The sequence below is a fragment of the Vanellus vanellus genome (assembly GCF_965231255.1).
Source record: "Vanellus vanellus genome assembly, chromosome: 2".
In the NCBI taxonomy this organism is placed as follows: Eukaryota; Metazoa; Chordata; class Aves; order Charadriiformes; family Charadriidae; genus Vanellus; species Vanellus vanellus.
Genome location: NC_138906.1, coordinates 15,386,075 through 15,412,931, shown reverse-complemented (window position 1 = coordinate 15,412,931; position 26,857 = coordinate 15,386,075). Strand labels below are relative to the sequence as shown.

The window sequence follows — 26,857 nt, the reverse complement described above, 5'->3', positions numbered from 1 at the left end:
CCTGGGCTGGAACCTGCTCCCAACTCGATGCCAAGGAGCCAGAAGCAATGCGAGCTCTTATGCGCGTTGGACTCGCAGGGCTCCACTTGCTGTCCCAATGCAATTTTCTCATTCTAAAAATCTCCTTTACTATCACTATAATGAAAATGGGGGTTTAGAATGAATTTTTGTCCATGAAAACCAGTAACGTCATAGGGAATGCTGTCCCTCATCTCTGGAGTCAGTTTGTATTGCAGCATGTGTCCACGTTCTATCCCCGGATATCCTGCATATGAACAAGTTTTGGGTCCAGTTGCGATTCTTGGGCTACATTCTGTTGAGTGCTTCATAAAAAAAGAATTTAATTCTCTTGTAAAACATTGGCGGGGGTGTTTCTGGGAGGACGGTTTTCAACTGAGTGTTTATCGGTGTCCCCATGCTGCAGCATGTCTTGAGCATGCTGGCGGGAAGGTTGTGAGGTGTGCGCCGCGCACGGGCTTGCCATTGCTCTTGCTGATATGAACAGGAAGCTGTTTTTCCTGGAAAATCTTAAAGTTACCATATTTTAAAAGATGCTTCTCTTTGCTGGCCTTAGATTTCCATTTGGATAAGTGAAGGGAAAATAACATTCTTTATATCAAGATATTTTGACATAAAGAACTGGCTTTTGGAGTAGATCACGTTCTACATTCCTTTATTGTACTTTATTTTATTTATGCTTCAGGTGTTATTAGGGTACTGTAATGAAGAATCATGCTTTATGTTATACTCAAAAGCTGGGGAAGCAGTATTTGAGTGTGATGTAAATACATATATGCATAGCCATATATTTTGCATTAGGCACTTTTTATAGTGGACGATTCTGTTTAAGGAGTGGGAATGCTCTTGAGCATTAAATTGTTGGCTGGTAAGTACACGCTAAATTCTTCATGTAATGTGGAGAAATTGCCTTTTCCTCTCCATTTTCCGGGGGGAAGGTGGGGGGATGGAGGTGGAATGGATATGTGTTTACATTTTTTTTCTTAACCTGTGCTAACTTATCTATCAATAAAACTTTTTGGTTACAGTTAAAGCAAAACCTAATAAATACAGTACTGTAATATATGAAAGACATTTATGAGATGAACTTGAGAGGGAAAAGATTTATTAATTTGTATCTTTTCTGTTCTAAATACAAGAAGATGTTAAAAAGGAGGCTCACATACCACATTGTGTCAGCTCATCTCATTTGCTCTTGGGATAAGTCTAGTTGGAAGAAGCTGCTGTGAAAGGGAACTCAAATCCTGAAAAATGATAAAAACCCCTAACAATTCTGGGTACAAACCTAGTTCGGCTTTGTTCTGTGAAAAGTTGTATATGTAATTTTCCTTCTAGAAGAGAAAATAAATACAGCTGCATCAGTGAGAACTACTCTATGCTGTAACTCGGCTGACTGGTGAGGAATAACTGTGCAGAAATGAGGATTATTTGCCACAGAGGGCTCCTTTTATTGATGGACTATCTCAGTGTCTCCCTCGAAGACCGAGATCAGAGCAGAGCCTGGAACAGTCACTGTGTAGTTGGAGCTTTCTGAGAAATGTCATGCCCATCGTTTGCTTGGAATGGTGCGCAGAGAATACCGTCGCTCCAGGGGAGCAAAGATTATATCCAAGTTTTTCCAGCGGCCTAGCCAAACCTGAAGGAGTTTGCCCTTCCAGCCAACTGCCTCCTGAAAGCCTTCCAATTTCCAACTTTCTTTTCTTCTCATAATCACTGTTAAAAAGCACTGGAACGTCATCATTAACATTTGTTCTTACAAGAATCCTACAGGCAGTGACGCAGCTGAGAGGCATTTTCATTTGGGGTAGATTAGTTGCTGCTTACACAAGACATTGAGTACTCTAAAAAGGTACAGATAAATCTTGTGGTCTGATACTGGTAAATCTGCGTGCTGGGATTGTGTCATGTTTGAATGGCATGAGCTGAAACTTCTAGTAGTGCATCTCACATCTTGGAAGCTTTGGTGTAAAAGCAGATGCAGTTGTCGTTATTAACCAGTGAAATCAGCCTCTACAATTCAGTCTTATTTTGACTTGAAAGCTGTAAAAACTTCTGAACAGAAAGCATGCCAGTGCTTTGTTTATTTATTCATCCCAGTGAATTATTTTAGTCCCAGTGCTTGGCGCATCCCATGTTTTAGAGATATTAATGTAGAAGAAGTCGCAAATGGAAACTTTAGTACTAGATTTAGTCATATGGTTTTGCAAATGTAAGATTGTATCATGGCTCCATTGCATAAATCATGGTGATTTAAAATGAAATGTAAGAAAATGGATGATAATGGTGAGAGATTGCTTTCTGCAGTCTTGTTTCTTTGTGCTCTGTTCTTTTTTAAAGTAATCTTTGGATTTTTTTGCTTCATTTGTCTAGAGGCAGATGAGGGAGATCCTCTTGGCTGAGGAACCTATTTAACTCCTACCAACTCCTGAGGGAATTATAATAACGTAATGTTTAAGGGTATATTTTCATTACTGTCCATTTAAATGGCTAATTGTTGTTGATAGAGGGGAGCAGCCCACCAGAGTGAAAGAGAAGCAGAAAGATGTAAGGTGCAGTGAGATTTTTGAAATTTATTTCAGCACTTTTTTCTTGATTCACTGTTGGGGAAACTTATTCCCTGGTCTGTACCTGGAGAATACCGTTTCTGTTTCTCTTCCCACAGATGACATCAGCTCATTCGTACGGGCTGGTACACTGAAAGTTGCAGCAAAAGCTTCACTCTTTCTGCCAGATGGAGAAATAACATCTCAGGTCCTGCTGGAAACATGGAGGTGGCGTTAGCGAGGAAGGCGCTGTTCCCCACCCGCGTCAGGGCGCACCAGAAGCCCTGCCCTTGGCATCTCCATGAAAGCCTTTCCCATCCCTTGGGTCACCTGTGCATCCCTTTCCCTCTGTTCTCGTGGCGAGTGTTTTTTCTTTGCTTTCAATGGGCTTCCTGGAAACATGTAGAGCTTAATCAAACATTGCTTGCATTCTTTTAATTTCTTGATAAGCAACTTTGTGGTGTTTTTGTTGTTCTCCACCCACCAGGCCATACCATGCAGTTGCTCTGTAATGTCAGGTTGTGGGTGGGGAAAAGATGGCAGAGAAGTTAATTAATTCACGTAGTGCCCAGTCAGCTGCAGTTTTCTCTGTGGCATGTCCTGGACAGGTCTCTTCTTTTCTTACCTGATGTCCCTTTAAATAGCTAAGAAAAAATTATCTTCTGGGAAGAAAAAAACATGGGTTGATTTCAGTTTTAGGCATGTGATAGTTCATTAAGCTAATATGTGACAGCGTCTCTTTCCTTAATGCTAGTGGTGGTTGTGCAGTGGCAGTGGTAGCCTGTGGTCCCAGGGGGGAATGGAAGGAAGGAAAGTAATTTCACCAGATTATTTCAGAACTGTTTAAGTCTAAACCAAGTGTTTTACTCAGTTTAGACTTTCGTTCTTTACTGAATCAGCATCAGAGCTTTGGCAGTGCAAACTTACCCGACTTTCATTGTTCAAAAGGAAGGAAATAACATCTTATTTTTCTGATAGAATAAACACATTTTCAGACCTGCTGCCTGTGCTGCAGCCCACGTGCGCTGTTATAAAAGCAGAAACTGTTGGTTTTTCCTGTTTGTGTCACGGCAGAAGCTTTGATGCATGTTGCTCAGAAGTTAGTTGCTACAGCACCTATCCTTCATCCTCTCGTGGTGCCTGTCTCTATCTCAATAGGCTCATGAGTTGAAGAAACTTTTTTTGTTGTTGTTAAATTTTGCCATGAAAGATTTAGTCTTGTCCTTTTCTGGGTTTATCTTGCATAATGTATTTTGACCACAAGTCATAAAACGTAGCTCTTTCTGAAAAATTGCAGCAGTTTGGTGCAATTTTAGAAAGTTTACAGCTGTGCCACTGGGTTTTGCTGAGGTTTTCTGCTTAAAAATTTAAATATTGCTATTTCTGAAGATTTTATAGAACTTAAGATAGAGGCCCCTGGGATAATCTGATCTGACCTGCGTATGAATCATAAGCCAGTAACTTGCATGTAGTTATTCTTAAATTGAGCCTAAATACTCATACTGGACTAAAGCCTAAAGATGTTTGGCTGAAGGAATCTTCTAGAAAGGGAAAACATCAAAATAAGTTGAGTTCCTTGGGTGTGGAGCTTCAGTGCCTAATTATCCTCCCCTTTTTTTTCATCCAAGTTCATAATTAAGATGTTTCTGCTTTCATTTTCTACTGTTTTTGTTATGTTGTGTGCTAGGTCAGAGAGAGCTTTAGTACTTCTCCCCCTGTGAAGGTACATGTGACCTACAGAAAATCTCCTAGTTTTCGTTTTTCATCAGCTAAATGGTTTGAACTCAGACTCTCATTTGAAGGCATTTTCTGCAGTCCTCCAGTCATTATTGTAGCTCTCATCTACACTGATTTGAACTTTATTCTTATCCTTTTAAAAAGCACAAAATAAGGCTGCGTTCAGTGTTTTTGGTCTCAGTAATGTTTTTTAAGATCTTGTTTTAAGATTTAAAACATTGCCTGGGCTTTAGCCAAAGTCTGAAACGGAACTGGTTTACCATTCGCTTCTTTTTATGGTCATATTTGAGTGCAGCTACTGTGGCTTTAGGAACTAAATTTCTCACAGTGTACAGGGTGAATCTCATTGTGATCTTCTGGTGGTTGTCCTAAACTTCAGCGCAGTTATGTACCGAATTAAGTTATATGCAAAACTTATTTCTTTTTCTTGGAGAAAGAGTGAATTTATTTCAACGTGATAAATCAGAATGCCCATTATAATACCTGCTATTTTGGCATGCTGCTACGCAAGGAAGGGAATGCACTCCTAAGTATATTTGCATGTATTTGTAACTCTGGTCTTGCCCAAATCCTCCAAAATTGTATGAATTCTGTTAGGTGCATGATCTCTTATCTGAAGTGTACCCGAGGCTGACTTTACTTTGGCTAACCAAACATTAAGTTTGATTTAAATAGACATCTATATAGATACGGTTATAAGCATGTGTATGTATACGTGTATTTATAGACACATATCTTTGGTTCCTCATCCTGAGAAGAAAAAAACCCTGAAATTTTCACAGGGCATCACACTGTATAGATGTTTACAGAATGCGAGTTATGTTTTGCATAACTTAACAGCCCTTTAGAACCAAAAAAAGAAAACCTGATCTTTGAACTATGGAAAGATGTGGAATATTTTCTGACGTCTGTTTAACCGGGAAGAACATCTACAGTGAAAGATTTTTGATTTGGGCTGTCTATGAGACAGTGACTTTTTTTTAAAAGCTGATTTTGGAGAGCAGGGAAACTGTTGGAAGAAGTACCCACTTGAAATCTTTCATTTGTATGGCTATGATGAGTCACAGAGCAGACTGCTAGCAGTGGAGAAAATTTTTGTGCAGATTTCAATAATTGAAACTGTGGCTGTCATTTTCCTCTCTTTTGAATAGTAGAGTGCTGCTTGGGTGAGCTTAAATCTCTCTTTATCTTTGACTACTCCATTACAAAATGGGTAAACCTTTCATATTGTGGCTGTTTTTCATGATACTGTTCAAATACTAGAAGGAACACAGAAGCAGTATGAATATATAATTTCTTTAGGATGGAAGTAACCTTTTGATGGATATTGCCCTTTGGTGATGAGTTACAAGCTTCAGATATGGGTCTATCATTTGATCTCTTTCTTCTGTAACATGGTTTCTAATCACAGATTTGTAAAAATTTGCTGCCAGATTCAAAAAGGCATTTGTTTTCAAGTCGTACAATAAATTAAGACGTGTAAGATCAACTAGAGACTGAAATCTTACTTGCGTGTTGTGAAACTTCATCCATTCTAATGCTCCTGTATGCCAGCAGTGGTGGCACGGAGTGGTGTGGTCCCACAGGTGGCCTGTGGGATGCTCTGACTTGACTGATCCTTTTTCCTGGAGGACCTGGGATTGATTGAATTGCTAACAGTTAGTACCTACTTCTGCCTGCAAGCCCATGAGCCCTATGCTGTTCCTCAAAGAGCAGGTGGGCAGCCAGCCTCTCTCAGCAGCACTTGTCTTCTGGCCACCTTGTGCAGGGTAACCTGCCCTGGCAGGCATTGCTGCTCTCCATACCCGTGTTCTCCTCCTCTGATTTTTGTGCAGGCAGTTCGAGAAAGACAGATGGATGTGTTTGATGGCTGCTGTTGCTGGGGAGGATGTGAGAGAAGGGATGTGGAGAGAAGAGGACACATGGAGCTTTCTGGGGTTCAGCAGTGGGAAGGAGCCACGGCCACTGCCTGCTGTCCTCTCCCAGGGTGGTTCAGAATCCCTGGTCTGGCCTCTGCAGCTGCCGAGGTTGGATTTTGCTGGCCTTCTTTCAGCTCCTGTCAGAAGAATCTGAGAGCCAGTGCTTTTTGGTAGTTTGTGCTTTTTTTTCCCACAAAGACTTCAAGTCCTCTGTTGGTTTACTGCTTCTGCATAATGGCCTTTTATAGCACAGGAATCTTAAGTCTTGCAACTTGACTGCAAGATGTGGCAATTGCTTTTCCTTTCTTTTTGGCCCTGCAAGCAGACTGTAAGCCGGTGCCCGGTTGTTATTACTCCCTGAGCAGGTAGTTTTCTGGGCCTGAAGGGAAGGAGTGCTTGTCAGTTTAGGGACAGTGGTTTGTAAGTTGGGTTCAGCGTCATGTTGGTGGTCCTGTTCTGTTGGCTGAATTTGCATTGCTGTACTTCGAAAGATTTGTAGAAAGATTGCCTGTAGTGGTTACAAAAAGGTGGTTTTTTGTTTGTATTGTGCTGTTTGATAAAAGATGATGAGGATGATAAAAGACGATGTATTTTGTCATTTTAAAATGCTGATTGCCGTTTACTTAATGAATTGCATCTTGAATTCCACTTAATGGAAAAACTATCCTGAAATGGAAAACAATCTTTACGAACACTGTTGATCTCAATGGGTGATTCTTTTTTTTCTTCTTTATGTGTAAATAAGATGCAGAAACTAACAGGAAAACATTCTTTCTAATTCACAGTCCTTTCAAGTCAGAACTTTTAGTAGTAAGATGACCTTCCTAGAACCTTCTCCAAGCATGGCTGCAAACTGGTTTCTGGGAGAATCAAAATTACTTTCCCTTGAAATTCTTAGATTATTTTCTTTTTCCTTTGTGGGTTTGATAATAGTAGTAAGCCCCCTTTCCAACTGAAGCATTCCTCTTCTGTGTTTCTGGGTTCTTCCTTGTAAGAAAGATCACATTTATTCCAGAAATTACGTGCAGGTACCAGCAGCATGTCAGGCTGCTCATCTCATGGGCTGCAGAATGCAGGGAGATGAAAAGGAAACCAAGAGAGCATATAGAAAGTAGATTTGTAGAGAGGTCAGGAGAAAAAAGCAGGCAAGTAGAAGACCTAGTAAATTAGTAAATAAAAGGGAAAGGCAGAAGAGAGTGTGGTGATGGATGGTGAAGGAACAGGGAAAGCTGTAGACAGGAGAACTTGACTTCTGGGCAAAAAGACTGTTGTTTTTTATGAAAAAAACTGGGCTTAATTTCCAGTTTTGCTGAGCTTTCACAGAGATATGAAAGAGAAGTGAGACCAATGTAGAAAGCCTGGGATAATCACAGAAGATAAACATGTTGGTGCTCACATGTAGTCTTGTATAAATGCCTGCATCAAGTGGAAGAGAATGTGTATCTGGAGATCAAAAGAATGTAAGAGAACTAAGGTTGAGATAGCCACTCTGTGAGAGCAAGAAAATGATAAAAAATTATGTGGTATTTTTAGTAGCATACTTTCAAGTGGATACAGGCATATAAGAGTTTTGAAAAATTGGTCGTGGAGTGGAATTTGGGAACAAGTAAATTCAATGGATTTTAATTTTGACAGCAAAGATCACATTCATAGAAATCTGTATAAGCTGTGATAGATTTGAGTCTTTAAACTGGTAAGTGTTTCTTAGGACTGGTTTGGTTTTGGCAGGTTTTTTTTAGAAGTTGTTATGGCAAGGATTACGTTCATCTGTGAAGTATCAGGAAAGTTCCAAGTTTTTCTAATTGTGACCATTTAAAACACTCTGGCCTAGACTTGTTTACATTCAGCTGCAACACCTACTTATTTTAATCACATCTAATCCTAGAAACCCATCTATCTACAGAGGGTTGCGTATTTGTTTTATAATACTCAATTCTTCTGTAATTACATATAACAAGCTGTGTTCCTGTGCTTAGAAATGGCTTTGGGGTATGGTGGGAAGAAACCAATGGTAAATGGATAGCTCCTGACTTCTTGTGTACCAACTTTTCAAGCTGCTTTATCTGTTTTAATCCAAAAGCAGCCCTTAGAACTGATGTCAAATCCCAAAGCTGTGTTGATGCAAATGATTTGCATGCCAAAAAGTGTAAAGAAGGATAAAAAAGTGAGCCTCAAGATGGATTTTGTTTTACAATAGCTGCTTCAATATGTAAACTTGGTCTTATTAAAAAGAATCAGAAAATCTTTGTATACCATTGGATAATCATAAATGTTTTTCTGCTATTCTTTCTTTCCTTCTTCCTTTCCAGATTTGAACATGGAATTCAACCCATCAGATCATCCACGGGCCAGTACGATATTTCTCAGTAAATCGCAAACAGATGGTAGGTTACTGAATTTATTACAGTATTTGCTATTGCAGTTATGTCTAAACCCTTTGTTAGAATGCATGTGGTAGTCTTTTAATATATAATTCCTCTCCCCAAAAAAGAGGCTTTTATAGGTATCATGTTAAAGTTGAAAGAAGTCACACCTTTAGTTAATTATTTTGCCGGATCAGTAGTAGAAGGTACAGATTTGACTCCTGTTCTGTCCTGAAATTGTAAGTTCCAAGTAATCATTGTATCAGAACTACAAGTGTGGATAAAGCTTAATATAATTCTATTTTTAAAATATATTCCCTAAATTTAAAATTTTCTGTGTGTTTGCTGTTTTTTTTTAAAAACTCTGAACATTAGGCCAAGCTTCTGGGAAATGTGTAGGGACTGTTTTCGTGAGAAAATGCCAGTTTATGTTAGCTGAGAAGACAGTCCAGAGTTTCCTCCAATATAGCTCATATTGTAAATGAGCTCAATACTAGATTTTAATAACAAAACAACCCCCATCCCACCCAAACTTTCTCTCTTCTTCTCTCATGGATTTGATATGATCATAGATTTGTCTGGAGTATTTTTTTTGTTCATGGACAAAATGGTCCCTCTGGAATTACATCTGTTAAGCAAGCCTCTTGATACGAGTTTGTAGAATAGAAGCCATTTATTCTGGCTCTTTCCCTGTTGGACATGTATGACATGTTGTTTTAGAAGTAGATGAATAATCGATGCAAAACACATTATTTTCTACCAAGGCTTTCAAAGCAGTTTCTGCATTGTAATTCTGACTGTTCAGTATGAATCCTTTGTCCTTCTTTCTGCTGCCTGTAAATGCCGTTTTTCATTTGCATAGTAAATTGCAGTGTCAAACACATCACTTAAAAATAATATAGTTTTCACTTACTGTATATTTTTTGCTAGTTTTTGATCATGACTAGAACAAAGAGGATATACATGTAGGCCCTAATTGAAGAGTTGATTATGTGAGTACCTCTTTTGCCCTTCAGATTGTCCTTCTGAATTCAGCCCTGGTTCTGTCAGTGCCTTATTATGTGGTTGTGGATGTGATTTATCATTCTAATCTGGTTTGGTAGTCTGTAAAATGAATATGATAATATTTCCATAGTACACTGTGTTATGAAGATCGATGTCTGTTTTATAGTGTTTTTATGATGTTTTGAGACTGTATAATCCCATATGGATGCTACCTGTTTCTTGTTACTGCTTGTTGAAAGAAAGGACAAAAAAAATCCCAAGTCCAACAACTAAAATTTTTTTACCAGACCTGATGATTATTCTTAGTTGTAGCAATAGTGGTTAATTTATTGCAGCATGGAGTTAACTGTAAGCATTTTTTTAAATGACAATTTACATCAATGCTAGATTTGGTCTATGAAACTTTGTTCTAGTTTAAGTAACATTAAGAACATTTTTGAGTGAGAACAATGAATTTAGTGAAACAATATAGAAACATTATCAACAGGAGTGTAAGACCTGTTCAGCTGTCCTTGATCACTTGATGCCTTGAAAAAATGCAAAGGCTATTTTGCTTGTACAAAAGAAAAAAGATTCTGCAAACGTTTATCTACTGATGTATTGCCAAGAACCTTCCCATTCTGGTGGGACAACTCACAGTAGTAAGCGTTTTGCTTGGCTGTACTTTGGGCCTGTTCTGGAACCAAGTGAGCTGTAGGAGTTATCACACTATTGCAGGACGTTGCCTAACACCAAGATGCAATAAAATGCTTTTAAAGGGAAAAATATAAGGGTTTTTTAGGGTGTTGTAGGGTTGTATTCCGGCAGCCTGCTGTGGAGCCTAGGGACCCCCAAGACTTGTTAAGACAACGTAGAAGAGGAGAGCTGAGCTGGCAATGTTGAAAACACTGAACTTGGGCATGTAACTACCTCTCTCCATTACTTGTATTGTATTGGGCTGGCAAACCTTCCTGTTGACTGTAAGTGAAAATATTTCTATAGATAAAACCTGTAGACATTTAAAATACCCATATTGGAGAGCTGAGGGGCATCAGGAGTCAAGGTTTCATCCAGGATCTGGCTGTGACTCTTTGAGTGTACATCACGTGTTTGTACAGTGGGAAATAGCTGAGTGCACCGCTACGTGCTAGAGTGACTTGGCAATGCTACCTTCAGGCAGTTCCATGTTTGGCTTTCTAGTAGTCCTGTACTCTTTCAGCCTCACTGGTAATCTTGTAGTACTGTCCTGGCATAGGAGCTGTGCCAGAGCTGCTTGGGATCCACATGTGAGTGAAGAGCAACAAGCTGACTACCCCAGATATAACAAAACGGGACGTGACATCTCTGGATATTACTTGGTCTGAATTTCCTATTGTTCTGTGAAGGTTGGATGCCATACTGAGCATCTAAATCTGTCCTGTCCCTCTTAGGATACATTCAGACTACCAACTTAATTACCTGAGAGTTCAATGAATCTGCAGAAGAGTTGAAGACACAATACATATTAATTAGATTCCTAACTAAAGTAGCTTTTCTAAATGTTTCCAACTCTTTATGGGAATTTTCTAAGTGCTGGATCTTAGATGAGTAATTCTCTCTGTTTAGGGAGCTAGTAAAGAATATCACCCTTTATGTCTTTTACTTCTATGAGTGTCTTATGCAACCTCTCCCTTGTTTGCCGAGTCTGTCCTGTAAGCAGGATGGTCTAGTTAACTGAAAAGCCATGCACTATTTAGTGTGTGGTTGTGGTTAAGCCATGTTTTCAAAACTTTAGCACTCCAATAATGTAACTTCCTTTCCTTATAAGAGCAAGAGGGCAACGGTTGCTACTTCAGGGTGCCGGTAATGGTCTTTCCTGTAAGTGGGTTACAGCTGTTCACCTCTCCTAACTCACATTAGGCTTTATGCATTCAATTTCCTGGCAAAATTTTGCAGGATCAGTGCAACGATGGGCTTCAGACAAAAAGGATTTTGAAATTGTATTTATGTAGTGGCTAGAAGTGAAGGCAGGTGCACTTACTCTTTAATGTTAACTAGGACCAGTCTCCTGTCTCGGATAAAACAAAAAGAAATGGTTTAAAAACTCCCCAAATATGACACATTTTTATAGATGTAATCCTCAAGGATTTTGTCTTCGATTCTGGTATGGGTAATGTTAAGATAGTCTATAGAAATTGCACAGAGAAAGTTTCTATTACAGCTCGATGAAAAATGCATACATGTATTACACACGCGTACCTATATATCTGTATGTGTGTGTATTTCCTCACTCCCTTTTATTTCAGGATAATATGTTTTCCTACTGTTGCGAGAGTTCAACAATAACGGTTGAAAGTGGCTGCAGAAATAGGAACAGGTCATTGACCTTAAAATGAGGTAAACTAAGACAGTTTGACAGCATCTCAGTCTCTACTTGAAGAGTTCTGTTCCAACTTTCAGGTTTTATAATATTAGAAAGAAACTAAAAGTTTAATTGTTTAAACTGACTCTGAATCTGTTCAGCTTCATTTCATCAAACCCCTGTGCTTGAAAGCCAAAAGCCTGGAGTTGCAGTTAGGAGTTTATGCTACAAAATGATGGTTAATTATATGTTATAATGTGGTCTGGTCTGCTGAAGATCATACTGTGCTGTGTGAGCAGTGCAAAGCATCTTTAAACTGACTGAAGCCAAGTGATGGAATTACCTCTTTACAGTCATTTTAGCTTGGCAGGAGTGGCCTTTTGCCTTGTGCAATAATTATCTTTCCCTTGTTTAAAGGGAGGGTTGTGGTCACAAAAGAGGGTGGTTACACCAAAATGGGTTTCTGTTATGCCCGATTCCCCATCGACATATATTCTGGAAAGAGCTGAGCCTTATGCTGTGGCAGAGTGGGCCACAAGGCTGAAAGCACAGTTGCCTTCTTGTCTTCCATCACCGGAGAATCCAGACTGACTGAATTTCTGTTATATGGGGGAAATAGGGGAAAGGAGGTCAACGAGGTGCTTGGAAGAACGCGCAGCACAAGGAGTGCTTGAGCAGGGAGAAGTGAGGGCTGTGTCTAAATACATGAATATATTCTTCTGGAGAATGGAAGTAGCAAATGGGAACGAGCTGTGAGCCATATTCTTGCTTTGGTAAATAGATGATTGTACTTTCATGGGGAATTGAATAATGGATACAAGGGAAAATACAGAAGAGAAGAGCTAAGGTACGGGAAAAACGGTGATTAAAATGGAGTTTGGAGTGTGTGTGCAGGCTGTCTTTATAGGATTTTGTCCATAAGAACTTTGTATGCGGTATAATTGTTTGTGATTAAAACACTGCTAAATACTTGTGTTCAAAATTTCCCAGTGAATAGGTGTTAATTTTCAGTTATGTACTCTTACTAGGTTTACATGCAGCTTATCAGAATTGTTTACTGCCTGTACATTGCAATATGCAATACTAGACAAATACTTTGGCTATTCTTAGAAGTGAGTATCTACCATCATTTTGTTGTTTCCCTTTAGATTACTTATATTCCTTGCTGGTGGTAAATGCAGTGTGTGGAACTTAAGTGTAGTGCAGTGTTTTAGCAGGATTTCAAGCAGTTTAACTATTTACTAGACGATCAGAATTTTCCTGCTGTTCCTGTTTAATTCTGTTTACAATGTCCATAATTGTGGATCTGAGCATGTACTAAGTGACATGGCTAACATCTGTCATGTGTGATTCTCCTTTCTGCTCCCTGGGAGGAAAATTATGTAAGGATTTTTAAAAGTTTTTTCTTATTTTCTTTTCATTTTATGTCTGCATTAAACACAATTATTTCACAGTATTCACACATACAGCCTTGTTTATGTGAGATTGCTTGCTTATAAAAAATCACAAATAATGGCTTCTCATCCAACAGGGAATGGACAGGCTATCCCACCATTATGAACACTCTTATTTTGCTAAGTGCATTGGGTTGCATAGCTTTTAAATCATGGTGCACCAAAGTGCATTTAATCACTTACAGCATGAAACCATTATTATTTTAATCCTGCAGTTTGATTTATGTGTTAGTTGCCTCCAGACTTGTATCCTAAATGCTGTGGTATTTTCACTGGAACAGAGCTCCACAGGCTCTCTATGGGGTGAGTTAATGGGGAAAGTGCTTAAAAAAATTAAATAGAGTATATTTAATCAGCTGTAATAAGCATTTGCCTGACAATTAAGACTCTATACGTCTATCTCCCTTGTTGTTGCTGTTTGCTTTCTGAATATTTTGGCTAATTGTGGCTTTGACTTGCAACCCTTGCTTGTGGTGACTGGTTCGTGCTCACCAAAGTAAAAGATTTTCATTTTTATATCTGACATGAATAATGGTTCCAGGCTTGCACCTGATCATTATAGAAGGCAGCGGTGTAACACAGATGATTTCAAGGCTGCTCTACAGGAGTTAGTGCACAGTAAGCTATGACGAGAATTTGCTAACTCCACGGTGTAGCTGTTTAGGTGCTTCCATACCTGCAAGATAGCGTAGGCCACTTTGCAGCAAGGTACGTTGCACGAAGGCGCTGGTGGCTGAGGAGTGCCCACAGAGAACTGGTGAAGGATGGCTGATCCATTGCTAACTTGGACTGTAGCTTACTGCATATTAACTTGCCCACGCGGACCGGCGCCTGGTGAAGTACGCAAATGGATGAGAATTTCAATCCATCGCCACCCTAGTGAGCATAAATGCCTTTATGCGTACAGATATATGTTCCTTTTGTGTTTGAATATATATAAATATACCTGGTTAGTGCAAAAGCAATTATAATGTTGCACATAGATAGCCTCCTGTTCTTCTTTTTATTATAAATGGTATATAAGAAGCTTAATCGGGAAAAATAGTCATGTAATATTTCTATCATATTTTGTGTTTTTGCAGTGAGAGAAAAACGCAAGAGTCTCTATATAAACCACGTAAGTGAAAATGCCTCGCTATGCAGCTTTCTCCTTGTTGTCTATATTATACAGTAAATAAGACTTATTATCACACATGATGTGCATATTGGTTAGAGCGTGCTGATGCTTCGAACATCTGTTCTGCATCAGGATCCAGAAGTATAGGTCTCGGCTATTGAGTTAGTGGAATGGATCTGTTGGTTTGAAGACAATGTCATGCTCGCAACCAGGCTACGTAGGTAACTGGTATCTGGGACAGAGCTGCACGCATTAGTATGATTTTTAAAATTATTACAAAAACTCTCAAAACTTTAAATTACATTTGTCTGCAAGTTTGCTTTGGCAGAGAGCTGCAGCAGCTGATATTTACACAGAAGTTCTGAAGTGCCTGACCAGCGTTGATGCAATGTAAATGTGGATTGACATACGGTACTTGCTGAGTATGCAGATGGGGTTTTGATACGCTTGTGTACCCTGGGCGTTTTTCAGTTCAGTTCTCTTCTGTTTGAATCAAATTCTTGGTGAAGCTGAGAGCAAATCCCCTGTAGCCTGCTTTGGGTACGGGACCAGGCTCTTTGCCCCACTTAGTATTGTTTTTACTACTGAAGCACCTGGAACCAGTGGTGTTCCCAGTCTGTTAAGCCTTGCGCTGAAATATCTGGAGTCACGCCTCAGTAAAATTAAAGAGGGAAAGAACTAATTGTCTCCCAAATGGTATTTGCCTTTAGGGTGAAATGGGGAGAAGTTCTCAAGCTTTTCTCTATCTGGAAATAAGGGCCATAATTCCGTGAATCATTTTTAAGCCGGTACGGCTGCTGAAAGGTGCAGCCGTGGTTTATAGCCTCCGCATACCTCTGTGCTGGGGCGAATGTTTGTGCGGCTCCAGGTAAACTGGATTGGGGCATGAATGCGGGTAGCTTCAGCACGGCTAAAAGCTAACGTGGATCTGCTCCTAAACGTGACTCGCTTCAGGGCTTGCACCCGCAGGAGGGGAGGGAGGCGCGGAGGCAGGAGCGAGCCGCCGAGCGGGGCGAGAAGGCAGGGCTGCTTCGTTTGTTGGCAGAGCTGGTTTGTGCTGCGTGTTTCTCAAACTCCTGCCTGGCTTCAAAAGCAAGCTGAGATTTTCAGTTTCCCAAGAGTTAAGGTTTTGAGAAGTCATGAGATACTTTGAGGCTTATAAAAGCCTTAAAGTTGGCCCCACTAGGTTAGCAGACACTCTCGGTGCTTCTCACCTTCTGTCCCCACGTAAAACATTTCCATTGTTTACAGTGCATGTGAGGCTGGTTTGCAGTGCTGTTGTGTTGTTATAAAATTACTTGTAAAGCTAATGCACTGGGTTCCTGTAAACTTAATAATGTGTGCTCGGTAACTCCCAATGTGCTTTTTAGCCTCAAACTTGGAGGGCTTGATGCCAAAAAAATGAATATTTAGACACTACAAAGCAATGGTATGAACTGAGTTTCTGTGACAGTCCACCTTGTGTTCATGGGGGAAATTCTCGCATGTCCTGAACCTCTTCACGTCATGTAAAAGGTGTGTTCTGCATTAGCCTGCGAGTTCAATCCTCTAGCGGATTGAGCGAAGACGACTATTACAGATGCTGCTGGAAGCACACTATTGCAAACCCTGGTATCAAGTGTTTTTAGGCAATGCTGGAATGTTGCAGGAAAGGGAAGGACGATCGTGCCACTGAGGAGTTGTGTTGTGGGGAGCTCAGTGTAGCAGCTTATGCAGTTGATACCCCAAGCACTGTACCTCCCAATTTCTTTCCTTTCTTTTTTTTTTCACCAAGTATCATTCAAAGCATTGGCTCAGGTTGCAGCAATGCAAACTTCCCCCTGTAGTCTGGTTTACTGCTACCTCAAGTGTGACTTCTTTGTACGTATAAAGTACTTCTTCTGAATTATAAAGCTAAAAATAACTTTTATGAAGCTGAAGTCCTTACCATGATGCTTCCTGTGTGTGTCCTTACAAGTCAATGAAGTTTTTTAGCCAATACTCACAGATAAGCTATATTTTCAAATGTGGCCTGTGATATGGAAGTTGTTACTTCGGCACACCTGTGAGTATTCATTCAGCACCTCCCAAATATTCAGTCTGCTAAAGCTGACGCACAAACTGGTGATCATTTTTGAAGTGGTTGCTGTGGCCTTTAACTGGGAATTGTGTTTAGGTTTGCAAACTGCAGGGAACCATCGTGATTTTCCTAAGCTGCCTTGTTTGAAGAAATTTGAGGAAACAGTCAAATTTAACAAATGTATGTGACAAATTATGGGCAGTACTTACATGATAAGCGAATTTATGATATACCCTATTGGTTGATTAGTTCTTTTCCACCATTTTTCAGTGTGTGCTAAGTGCGTTTCTGAGAGGAGCTATTGCTACTCATCTGTCTCTTTATTGATGTGAAATTCTGGGTCCCCACATCTGCTCTGGAGGAAACAAGCTATAGGACATAAATTTTGGAGCGTTGCTTTGTCTTCCTTTAACAAGAACTCCTCACCATAATGCAGCACTCTTCTGTTTTGTGTTTTTTTCCATAACGTCATCTTTTTCTTTTTTTTTTTTTTTTCTTTTCTAAGTCATGTATACTTATTCTCCTTTTGTGACAAATAACCAAGATGAGCAACAAAATATTTTTACCCTTTTGTGCACTGTCTTACTGGTTATTTTGCAGGCAGAGTCGAACATTTCCCAAATGATCAGGGTGGCTGGGTAGCAAGAGAAGTATCAAGAAATGTTGTGCTTTTTCTTCTTTAACTGCTTGTCTAGTTCTGTGTCGTAATAGATGAGAATAGTAGTTTATACAAATACAGTTTCAAAATGTTTTATATTAAAAGAATTAATTAATATTGACCCTTTTTCCTTTAAAAAATGTACTTTCTCAGTATGATAACAACACTGTTCTTTTCCTTTCTTGTTTGCTCTTGTTTGTAGAATATTTTGTTTGTCCCCAAATACAAATAGAGGGTTCCTACTTTGATTTATTGCGCTTTGTCAAGGGCTGGCAGTTGCCACATTTCAGATTCACCTTGTCAGTAGGTGTGATGGAAGAAGCCGGCAGCTGTTCTTTTTTTTGGGGTGGGGAAGGCAAGGGGGAAGGAATGAAAGTGGGAGTGACAGGGTGCTATGGAGAAGCGGTCGTCTCTCAGTCTTCCCACGGAGCCCAGGGAGACAGACGACAGGTTGGAGATGGTGCCGGATCCTTTGCATAACTTCCAGCATCCTTCTCGGTGCTGGAAGTGACCTACCTGCAGTGTACCTGGCATGTTTGCTTTCTTCCAGCCTATTTTAATTTCTAAGCAGTTGCAGCAGACTCTACTTCACTTTCCTGTTGAACTGGCAGTTGTTTTTTGTTGCGGCTTTAGTGCCGCTTCAGTGTGCGCTTGCCTTTTCTTCTAATCTGCTTAGTCAAGCTGCTGAGGGGGATAAAGATGCAGACTGAGATAGAGGCGTTTCCTTTTACAGAGAGGAGAGATTGCATCAGTATCTCTGCCTATACAAGGAAAGCAAACAGGAAGACACGTTTTATGTATTTGGGGTGGGGGTGGAGAAAAAGAGAATTTTTTTGTTAATGTTTAGAGTAGTTAGTTCTTTGCACTGGGTGATTATTTTTCTTTGCAGGAAAAAGGAGCAGGAAAGGGGAAGGAAAAGTTGTTTTTTCCGTCAAGTTTTTCTAGCAATTTTCCCTTTCAGGCAAGATGAAAATGCTCTGTTTGCCAAAATACTTTATTCTCTTCTTGACAAGAAATGCTCTTAAAGTTGAATCTGTGTTTATGAGCAGTAATATCCACTAAAAATAAGGGATTTTTTTTGCATATTAGAATATTTCTGTAGGAAGGAAAAGGGAAGGAAGAGAAAGGGAAGTAATATCTCTCTCCTGCATTTTTTTTTTTATTATTCTGGAGACCCTTGGTCAGCGTTCTAGCAAGAGCTTCCCCTCAGCATCGTCTTGCTTAGGGATCTGGACATGACTTCCGCTGTCTGCTACCCGGCAACTGGATGTTCAAATCCTAGCACACTAATATTGGTTTTATATCATCCCAAGTAGAAACACTAACATCTGTGTATAGGCCAAAATTTTTTCAGCATCCTGGGGAAAGTTCCTAGGCATCATTCATGTCAGAACCCCAGTTCCTGTAAGTGGCCCTGTAGTGATTCACATCAGGGGAAGCTTCTTCCCAGCGGCAGTCCTACTGATGGGGACTGGCAGAGAACAGAGAGGTCTTTTGCTGTACGTGGTGCGGCACAAGCAGTTTCTGTGAGTCTTTTTGCATGCTTGAAATGATGTATGGTATTTGCTCCTGTGTAGCCCCCAAATTTTGCTGTCAGGGTGGATAAAGAAGTTGTTCTGCTTCTCTGTTGTAAAACTACTGGGCATGTGACTGGTAATCAAACACTTTCAGCTAGCGATTATAAGAGTGAATATGATACATGCTGAAGTGGGAACATAGTCTAAAAAGTGCTTTAATCCATGTAAAATGAAAAGCACAAAATAAAATGTGAAATTTCGTTTTTGTTATGTGCCTGAGCCTGGCTATTGTAAAGGTTTGTAATTACTGTCCAAATTACTTAAGATATTTTAATTAACATTCCTTACTCAGAGAAGAACAAGATAAACTGGAAGATAAATTAGAGGCTTCTCAGGTGCTCTTGAAGCTCTGCTAGAGATTGCTTAATGTGGTCTCTGCTCCTCTCCATTGCAAGATCACAAAAAAACAGATCTAGAGGGGGCCTTTACAGGCAATCTGGCCCATCTAGCAGATTCCTTATACTGATGCCATTCTTAACAGATGCTGTTTAAGATGCTTTTTCAGGCTTCCAGTAAGTTGAATCAATAGGTTTTCTTTAATGTTTTACTTAAACTTACTGTCTGAAATGTTTTTTCTAATGTCTTTCAGCCCCTTGCTTCTTTTCCTGTCCTTTAGGGTGAAGAATTTTACCTCCCTTGTCACCCTCAACGCAATAAGTTATATGAAGTGGCAAACTTTTGTAGAGGGAGGAACAAAAAACAGCTTTTAAGGTGGAATGAGAGCACACAGGAGAGTTCTTTTACAAGGTTGCTGTATAATACTTGCTGTGCAGGGAACCTAGTAAAGTCCCTCTGGTCAAATTGCACAACACTAGCAATTATACGCTATGTAAATATAAGCCTTTGAGCTGCTTTTAGTGTTCAAAGAAATATTTAATCTTTTCAGGTTTGTAAAACAGGGTGCTTTATCAGTGGTTAAGTAGGGCCCCTGTGTGCTGCAGAAGAGTTTACCAGTGGTTGCTGAGCCCCCCAGGAGCTCAGTGGTACGCTGACATAGTTTTCTATAGTTGACGTGGGTAAGGACAAGCTGTGAGAGCCAAAAACTTGCAAGTACAGATCTAGTCTAAGGCATCAGTTTTGGACCTCATCAAACAGTGGGGAGAGTAATCAACTGAGGGCAACGTCGAATCATGTCATGGACTGACGAGGACAATGGGTATTACAAGTGGTTGGGCTGGATCTTTTTTTTATTGTAGATGTTGGCAGAGAAAGGTAAATGTTCAGTGGTGCAGTTTCCTCTGGCTTTTGTTCAGGTAAATATACCCATATCTAGCCAGTAAATTTTTAAACGATGCTGAAATGTCTGTACCTTTCCCTTTTTTTCCACACTAAACAGTCTCATTTTCAGTTGTTTTTAAGTTGCTTTGCCTTTGTTGTACCTGTGAAAGGTCCTCAACAGTCTAATCCAGAAATTTGAACTAAGATGTGGCAGAATAAAAGCTATAAATCACCAGTCCCCTAGTCATTCTCTCTGTATACATCAATGCTAGATAATACATTTTACAGCATTAATGCTTCCAGTACTTCTAAATTTTCATTTTGTTGTCTTGCTTAGCGTATAATAGCTTGGAAGGTGGATGGATTATGAGCTTCCAAAGTATTACAAAGTACCTTTCCAAACTCCTGGAGAATATTTGAGAGGGGATATCTAGGCAACTGTGCTGTAGTATCGAATTATGCAACATGAAAATGAAAGCAGAGCTTTGCAGAGCCGGGCAGAGAATTATGTTGCATGGCTTGCTTGATTTGGAAGCACTTTGTTGACCTGTAAAATCATGTTTCTGCTGTGAAAAATGTTGTCAGAACTAAATCATGTCCTGAAGCAATAGAAGATGCACAAGATAGGAACCTCCCTTTTCCAAGTCAGAAGCAGTGCTGGTATTTGTGTTCACTGTTGTAACTTGGCTTCATGTGTCCTTTTACATGCCAGTTTTGCCTATTAGCATTTTGGCCAGCCTCTACTGCCTGGAAGCTAATGGGCATGTCTCCACAGACGGGGGCAAGCAGGCTTCAAGTTTTCCATTGGGGGGAAACGCTATTTAATAGTACCTTTTAAAATCACGCAATAACTTACACCTGGTTTGATGGACGAAGAGACAGTGCTATCATTATTTAGGACAGAAGCTGCAAATTATCTTTTGATGGACAAGTGCAAAAGAACACTGAAAAAGACGAAAGCTCCTCTGCCAGGCTGGAGGCTGGCTGGCTGGAGGCCAGCTCTGGTACAAAAGCGGTATGGCTTCATTAGGGCAGTGTTGCGCCCAAGTGAACAAATCCTGCTCAGCAGCAGGGCAGAGTGCCAAACCAGCGTGGCGGAAGAGCTTCCAGGGCAGCGCTGGCACCATGGTGCCCCTTCTGGTCAATTCTGAGGGTGGGTTTTGGTCAGTATGCACCTGTCCGTCAGATGTTTCTACCACAAAACACCCTGAAATGACTATTTTAATAAAAGAAATAATAGCCCTTCCCCTTTCCCCACAAATTTAGGTTTAATTTCTGAGTGATGCCAAAATGAAGGCTGAGAGAAATTAATCCTTTTGTGTGTTCTCATTGTGATTTGGTTAGGAATTTGTTTTGATGCCTTTCATAGCAGGTACAGAAGCAGTTCGGCAGAGCTTGTGTGATTTTGATGGCAAACTAAGCCATTCTGTTTCTGGTAAGATGTATTTTAGGTAAGCTTCAAGTAAATTGTATTGGTCAAATGTCTTAAAACAAATGCGATTTGGAAAGTTGGAAAGTTTCAGGATAAAGCTGGGAGAAAAATAACACAGAGATATTTCCTTAGAGCTGTGCAAGGGGGAAAAGCTGCTGTTTTTAAGAGCTAGAAACACCTGGCATTAAATTGAATCTTGATCTCTTAGAGCTTGTTCTGTAACACATGTAAAAGCTTAGCAAGTTACAAAGCAGTTTTTTTCTATTATAAACTTTTTCTGTAAAGAAAAAAAAACCACAAAACAGCTATTATATATTCATTGGAACCTATATTGCCAGTTTTTTTAATGAACGTCTTTGGTTGAAATGAGAAAAATAACAACTGCTATGGAGTAGAGAGTTACAAATCCTCTCCACCAGAAGAAATCGCAAAATGATAGAAAGTTGTTCCAGAATTCATCTCAAGAGGCCGTTCAGTCTGATTTCTTGCCTCAAAGCATCTAAGATATTCCTGGCATATTTTTGTTTTACCTCTTCTTTGCAACTTTCAGTGACGGAGATTTTATCACTGCTTAAGTCACTCAAGCTATCCCTGCCATTAGAAAAAGGTGATAGTTTGGGGTGGGTATTTTTTTCCCATCACCTCCTCTCATACTTTCACGTCCAATTTTAATTTTCCCTAGTTCAATATAAGCCTGCTCTTACTTATCCCACCCACAATGGTCATGGAGAACAACATTCCCTTCTTTGGAACTCCCTTCAACATGACTTAAGGCCAATATTGTTGCTTTGTTCTTGGAGAAAACCTCTTCAGTCTTTCAGATTTTCCTTATAAATGAGGTTTTTCAAACCTCTGATTATTCTTGCTGCTCTCTCCTCCTGACTTGCTGAAGTCAGTTCATCTTTCTTGAAATACAGTGGTCAAAACTGGACATAAAATTCCAGCTGAGCAGAGTGGAAGGGTGCTCTGCGCTGTTGTATATACATCGTAACTCTATAGATCCTCTATTATGTTTTCCTTTTGTAATGAGTCCTCTGCAAGGTAATGCCAGCTGCAAATCCAGAAAAAAATATCTTGATTCTGTTATCAAAGTTATTGCTCAGTGTTTTACATTAAGTAGACCAGACCTCTGTGAAATGCCCCTTACTTCAACCTTCCAATCTGAAAGTGATCCCTGGGTGAGCAGAGTATAGTTTTCCAAGTAGTTTTTACTTGCCATGTTTTCCTTGTTTTGCCCTTTGGGAATTTTATGCAAGATGAAGTCAGGAGTCTGGCTGAAGTTGAGAAGCGTGACATCTACTGAATCTCAGCTGGGGCACAAAAATGTTTCTGCAGCAAGTTAAAGTAGGTATAAAGGGTATCCCACTTCATATCAATGAGGTTCTTTTAACTTGTAAATATTTGTAATAGCAGAGATTGTCAAGACTCCACACGTCCTATGCTCACTGTCATGTTTGCGTATGAAGATTTACAAAAGGAGCTATACCAGTTCTTTCTTTCCCCCATGTCATCCTTAATGGTGGGACACAACCTGAGAAGGATCCCGTTAATGTTAGAGGGTTTGGCTAATTTCTTCAAAGGCTCTATATTCTTTCTCAGCTCTTCTGAATTTTCTTGCTTAGAGGCTGTCTGACTTGTCTGAATGGAAGATTTTTGTGTTCAGTCATGATAGATTTGAAATGTGAAGGCATGAAGCTCCTGTACAATTTGGGGTGTGGACTTACCCCACTGAAATGGACACAGAATGGGGTTTCTCTGTAGGACAGTGCTGAATACCGAGGTGATGCTCAGTAACTTTTGTCCTTTGCAAGGATGGAGAAGGTTCACCTGCAGCATTTCATGGAGATTCAGAAAAGTCTATTTGACTGAACTATGGGACTTGAGGTGTCTCCCAGGTTAGTCAAGCTAGAATATGAAACTGAGGGTGTTTTCCAGTAATTTGGAACAGGCAGAAAATCTATTACCTGGCATACCATATGGCTGCAGTTGGACGTCAGAGTAGAAGCTGGGAATGTTGATCTACCGATAGGTTAGTTATTCACATGGCACAAATGTGTATATATACCCAAGATAGTAGGTTTACACTTGGCACCATTTTTCAGACGGGGAGAGGTGCCCCTTCCTGCCAAGTTGTTATGAACAGAAAGCGAGGCATGAGACACCACATATTTTTCTGAAGTGTGAAAAGTTCTAAGCCTAACGAAGTGGAATGTGGGCTGAAAACCGTGGAGAGTTCTGTGATGTGGTAGTCTCAGAAATAAGGTGCGTGGCTCTAATTATTGACATGTATCAAATGTTAGAGTGCTGTTTACATAAGAAAATTTAAATCTGATAGTGGTGTTGCTACAGAGTTGTTTTCTGTTTTTTACTCGTGCTTGCCTTGAATGAATCCAGTCCATCTATCTTAAATTTTATCTAAACCTTTAAAGCATGTTGGCACTTAAAATGTAGAATGAAAACTTTCCCTGTTCTTTTTTTTTTTTAAATGATGCTGAAATGTCTGTACCTTTCCTTTTTTTCAAATACTAAACAGTCTCATTTTCAGATTTTTTTGAGTTGCTTAAGTCCTCAGTAGTCTAATCCAGAAATTTGAACTAAGATGTGGCAGAATAAAAGCTATAAATCACCAGTCCCCTAGTCATTCTCTCTGTATACATCAATGCTAGATAATACATTTTACAGCATTAATTCTTCCAGTACTTCTAAATTTTCATTTTGTTGTCTTGCTTAGCGTATAATAGCTTGGAAGGTGGATGGATTATGAGCTTCCAAAGTATTACAAAGTACCTTTCCAAACTCCTGGAGAATATTTGAGAGGGGATAATATTTTTCAGTAAATTCTTTCCTTTCCAAGAAAAGCAGTTCAGCCTACGAATTTATTGGTCAAGTGGGATGACCTTGACAGAATTTTTTGGTGAACTTTGAAATAATTTGAACATAGGGTTTCTACAATTGCAACAGCTTCAGAAAATTATTTTCTTCCATTAATGGAAGACTTTGAATGCTCTTCTGCTCATAGCTGGGAAAAACAGAAAGATGACTCAGATGCATGTAGGTTTTACCAGGAGTCTGTCTGTTCTGTATCTAATGACTGCTGCTAAGAAGTCTTCTGTCTATGGAAAATGAAACATTAATGAGATGATGGAGTGCTGGCACCTGAATAAAATAACTGTTTTGGAAATTAAGCGGGGGGAAGATGTATTGAAGTAGGAGTTACGGGACTTCAGTCTGGGTACTCAGTTGCTCTGAGCTGGTAAATGCCTGTGGATTCCACCAATGATATAGACTTGGTCTCTCCACTGAAATGCTGGAAACAGCATTCTTTGTAAGGCAAATTAGAATTGTCTTGTGGATGTGCCGACTGATTTTTTTAAATCTGTTGTGTTGTAAGTTAAACATGTGATTTGACTGGTCTTAACTTTCCTGACACAGGCTCTTGGCTGAGTTATTCACTCGTGTAGGTAGAATAAGCAAAGATAAAATCAAAAGCATTAATGACTGTGATAGCTATTAGCTCATATGATGAAACTATTCTCTTTCTACTGACGGAGTGCTGGCTGCTCTAAACAGATGAAGGAGAAGTCCCCTCAACAAAAAAAATCTTCAGACATAAGCAGTGTTGGCTAATGTGGGTTTGTGGCTGAGCATTCCAATGTTTTTCTATGGTAGTGCAGAAATAGGATCGAAATCTGTTGAAAACATTTTCTATTAAGAGATATGCTGTTGATTCTTTTTTTTATTTGCATATTCACTTTCTCTTATGTACTTTGATCAGTTTTCCTCCTAATAACAATCTATTCTTGATGAATTACTCTTTTTATTTTTCCCTATTAATTTTTTTTAGTAGTTTCACTGTAAAGACCTCTTTCTGCTATTTCATTCTTTTAGTTTTGTTGTTGTTGTTGTGTAGTTGTTTTGTTTGTTTTTTTTTTATTCTCTTTTCTCCAAGCATGATTTTGTATCTGTGTGTGAATCAGTCTCATTTTTAACATGATTTCTTTTTCACTCTTCCACTTACTCCTTTGGAATGAGGACAGAAACATAGGGTTTGTTCATCTTTGCGTTCCAAATGTGTGTATTTAATTTGAGGAATTTTGCAGAATGTTTTTTGCTTGTTTTTTTGGGAAGGAGGGATGGAAGGGAGATTGGGACTTGAAAGCGTTAGGCATAGCTCAGTCAGGGATTGTTGTGACTTGTGCACTGGTAATTATTTCTGAACTTTCTGAACTGCTTCAAAACATGATCACATTACTGTGTGCGTCATTGTGAGAGACAGAGAAATTTGTTTTTTCTAAATTCTTACATCTCCTCAGAAAATTGTTTTGGTATTACGTAATTGCCATTGTTCTTTTGCATGTTTTTCATAGCATCCTCCTGGGCAGTTGAGAAGGAAGTACAGTTCCTGCTCTACTATTTTCCTGGATGACAGCACAGTCAGTCAACCAAACCTCAAGTATACCATCAAATGGTGGGTTTTATAATTTTTTTTTGCTAGCACCTACATTATGTATATGCATATATGTACACATAGTTCTGAGTCATTGCTAAGCAAGCTTCACACCTCTTAGTTTTTGAAACAGTAATTTTTTTTTAATCCAGTCGTGCTCCAGAGGCGGTGAGTAGGATGAGCAAAGGGTATTACTCTGATTTTATGTCCTTGCAGAATCAGACTCCCAATACTGAATATCTCACAAGAAAGCAGCAATTAAGGACCTCGCATTCTAGCAGCTGAAATCCTTGTGCTTCAGTGTTCAGCTGGATACTTGCTTTGGATGAGTTCTCAAAACTTGCTTGGATGCTTGTTTGTCCAGAATTTAGGAATGATCGGAAATTTCTAGAAATCAAAGAGCTTTTTTCTGTTAATGAGAAAATGCTCATTTGCTAAGCTTTCCTTCCAGTTTTCTGTTTGAAATGGAAATTAATTGCCTCCAGATTCATTTTCTTACGGAGTACCAGGGCACTGGCCGTTTATTGCGCAGCAGTCCGGAGCTTTGCATGTGTTGCACACATGGGCTTACCCTTGGGTGATGTCTCAGGTGTTCATTTCAGGTTTCACACGTGCCTTTTTACATTTGGAGAGAAACAAAATTTATATTTATAATGTATTGTTCTTTACTTCTTGTACAGTAAGGGGAAAAATGAGATAACAAATGCTTGGGCATTTTATGCTGTTTGATTATTATGATTGCTGATATCTTGAGTTGTTTGTAGGATGGTTACCTTGGTGTACTCAAATGCAAAAGTTTATTAAGACAAAGTTTGTGCTACAAAGACTGAGAGATATGTGAGAGATAAGTATATGCAAACTAACACATCCAAAGGAGTTTGTACTGTCGGTGGGCACTAAAACATGTTCTTAATTTTTCCCATTAAGAAATAAGAGGGGAGCGGAGAACAGATTTGCAGTCCAACTGACACCTAATTCCTCCTCATCAAT

The 26,857-nt window shown here is 39.5% G+C and overlaps 1 protein-coding gene across 4 annotated transcripts in view; it reads left to right on the top strand.

Moving 5' to 3' along the window:
• Positions 1 to 26,857, top strand: part of CCNY (cyclin Y) — a gene marked incomplete at its 5' end in the record, with an annotated part of 126,889 nt that overhangs the window by 67,317 nt on the left and 32,715 nt on the right. Inside the window, 3 exons of one of the 4 annotated variants that reach the window (XM_082479063.1) lie at positions 8,527 to 8,601; positions 14,442 to 14,476; positions 25,788 to 25,888. In XM_082479063.1, the coding sequence (XP_082335189.1) occupies positions 8,527 to 8,601; positions 14,442 to 14,476; positions 25,788 to 25,888 (211 nt within the window). Of the gene's footprint in view, positions 1 to 8,526; positions 8,624 to 14,441; positions 14,477 to 22,645; positions 22,765 to 25,787; positions 25,889 to 26,857 lie in introns of those variants that run through there. The other 3 variants (XM_082479062.1, XM_082479064.1, XM_082479065.1) reach the window with 3 other exon arrangements.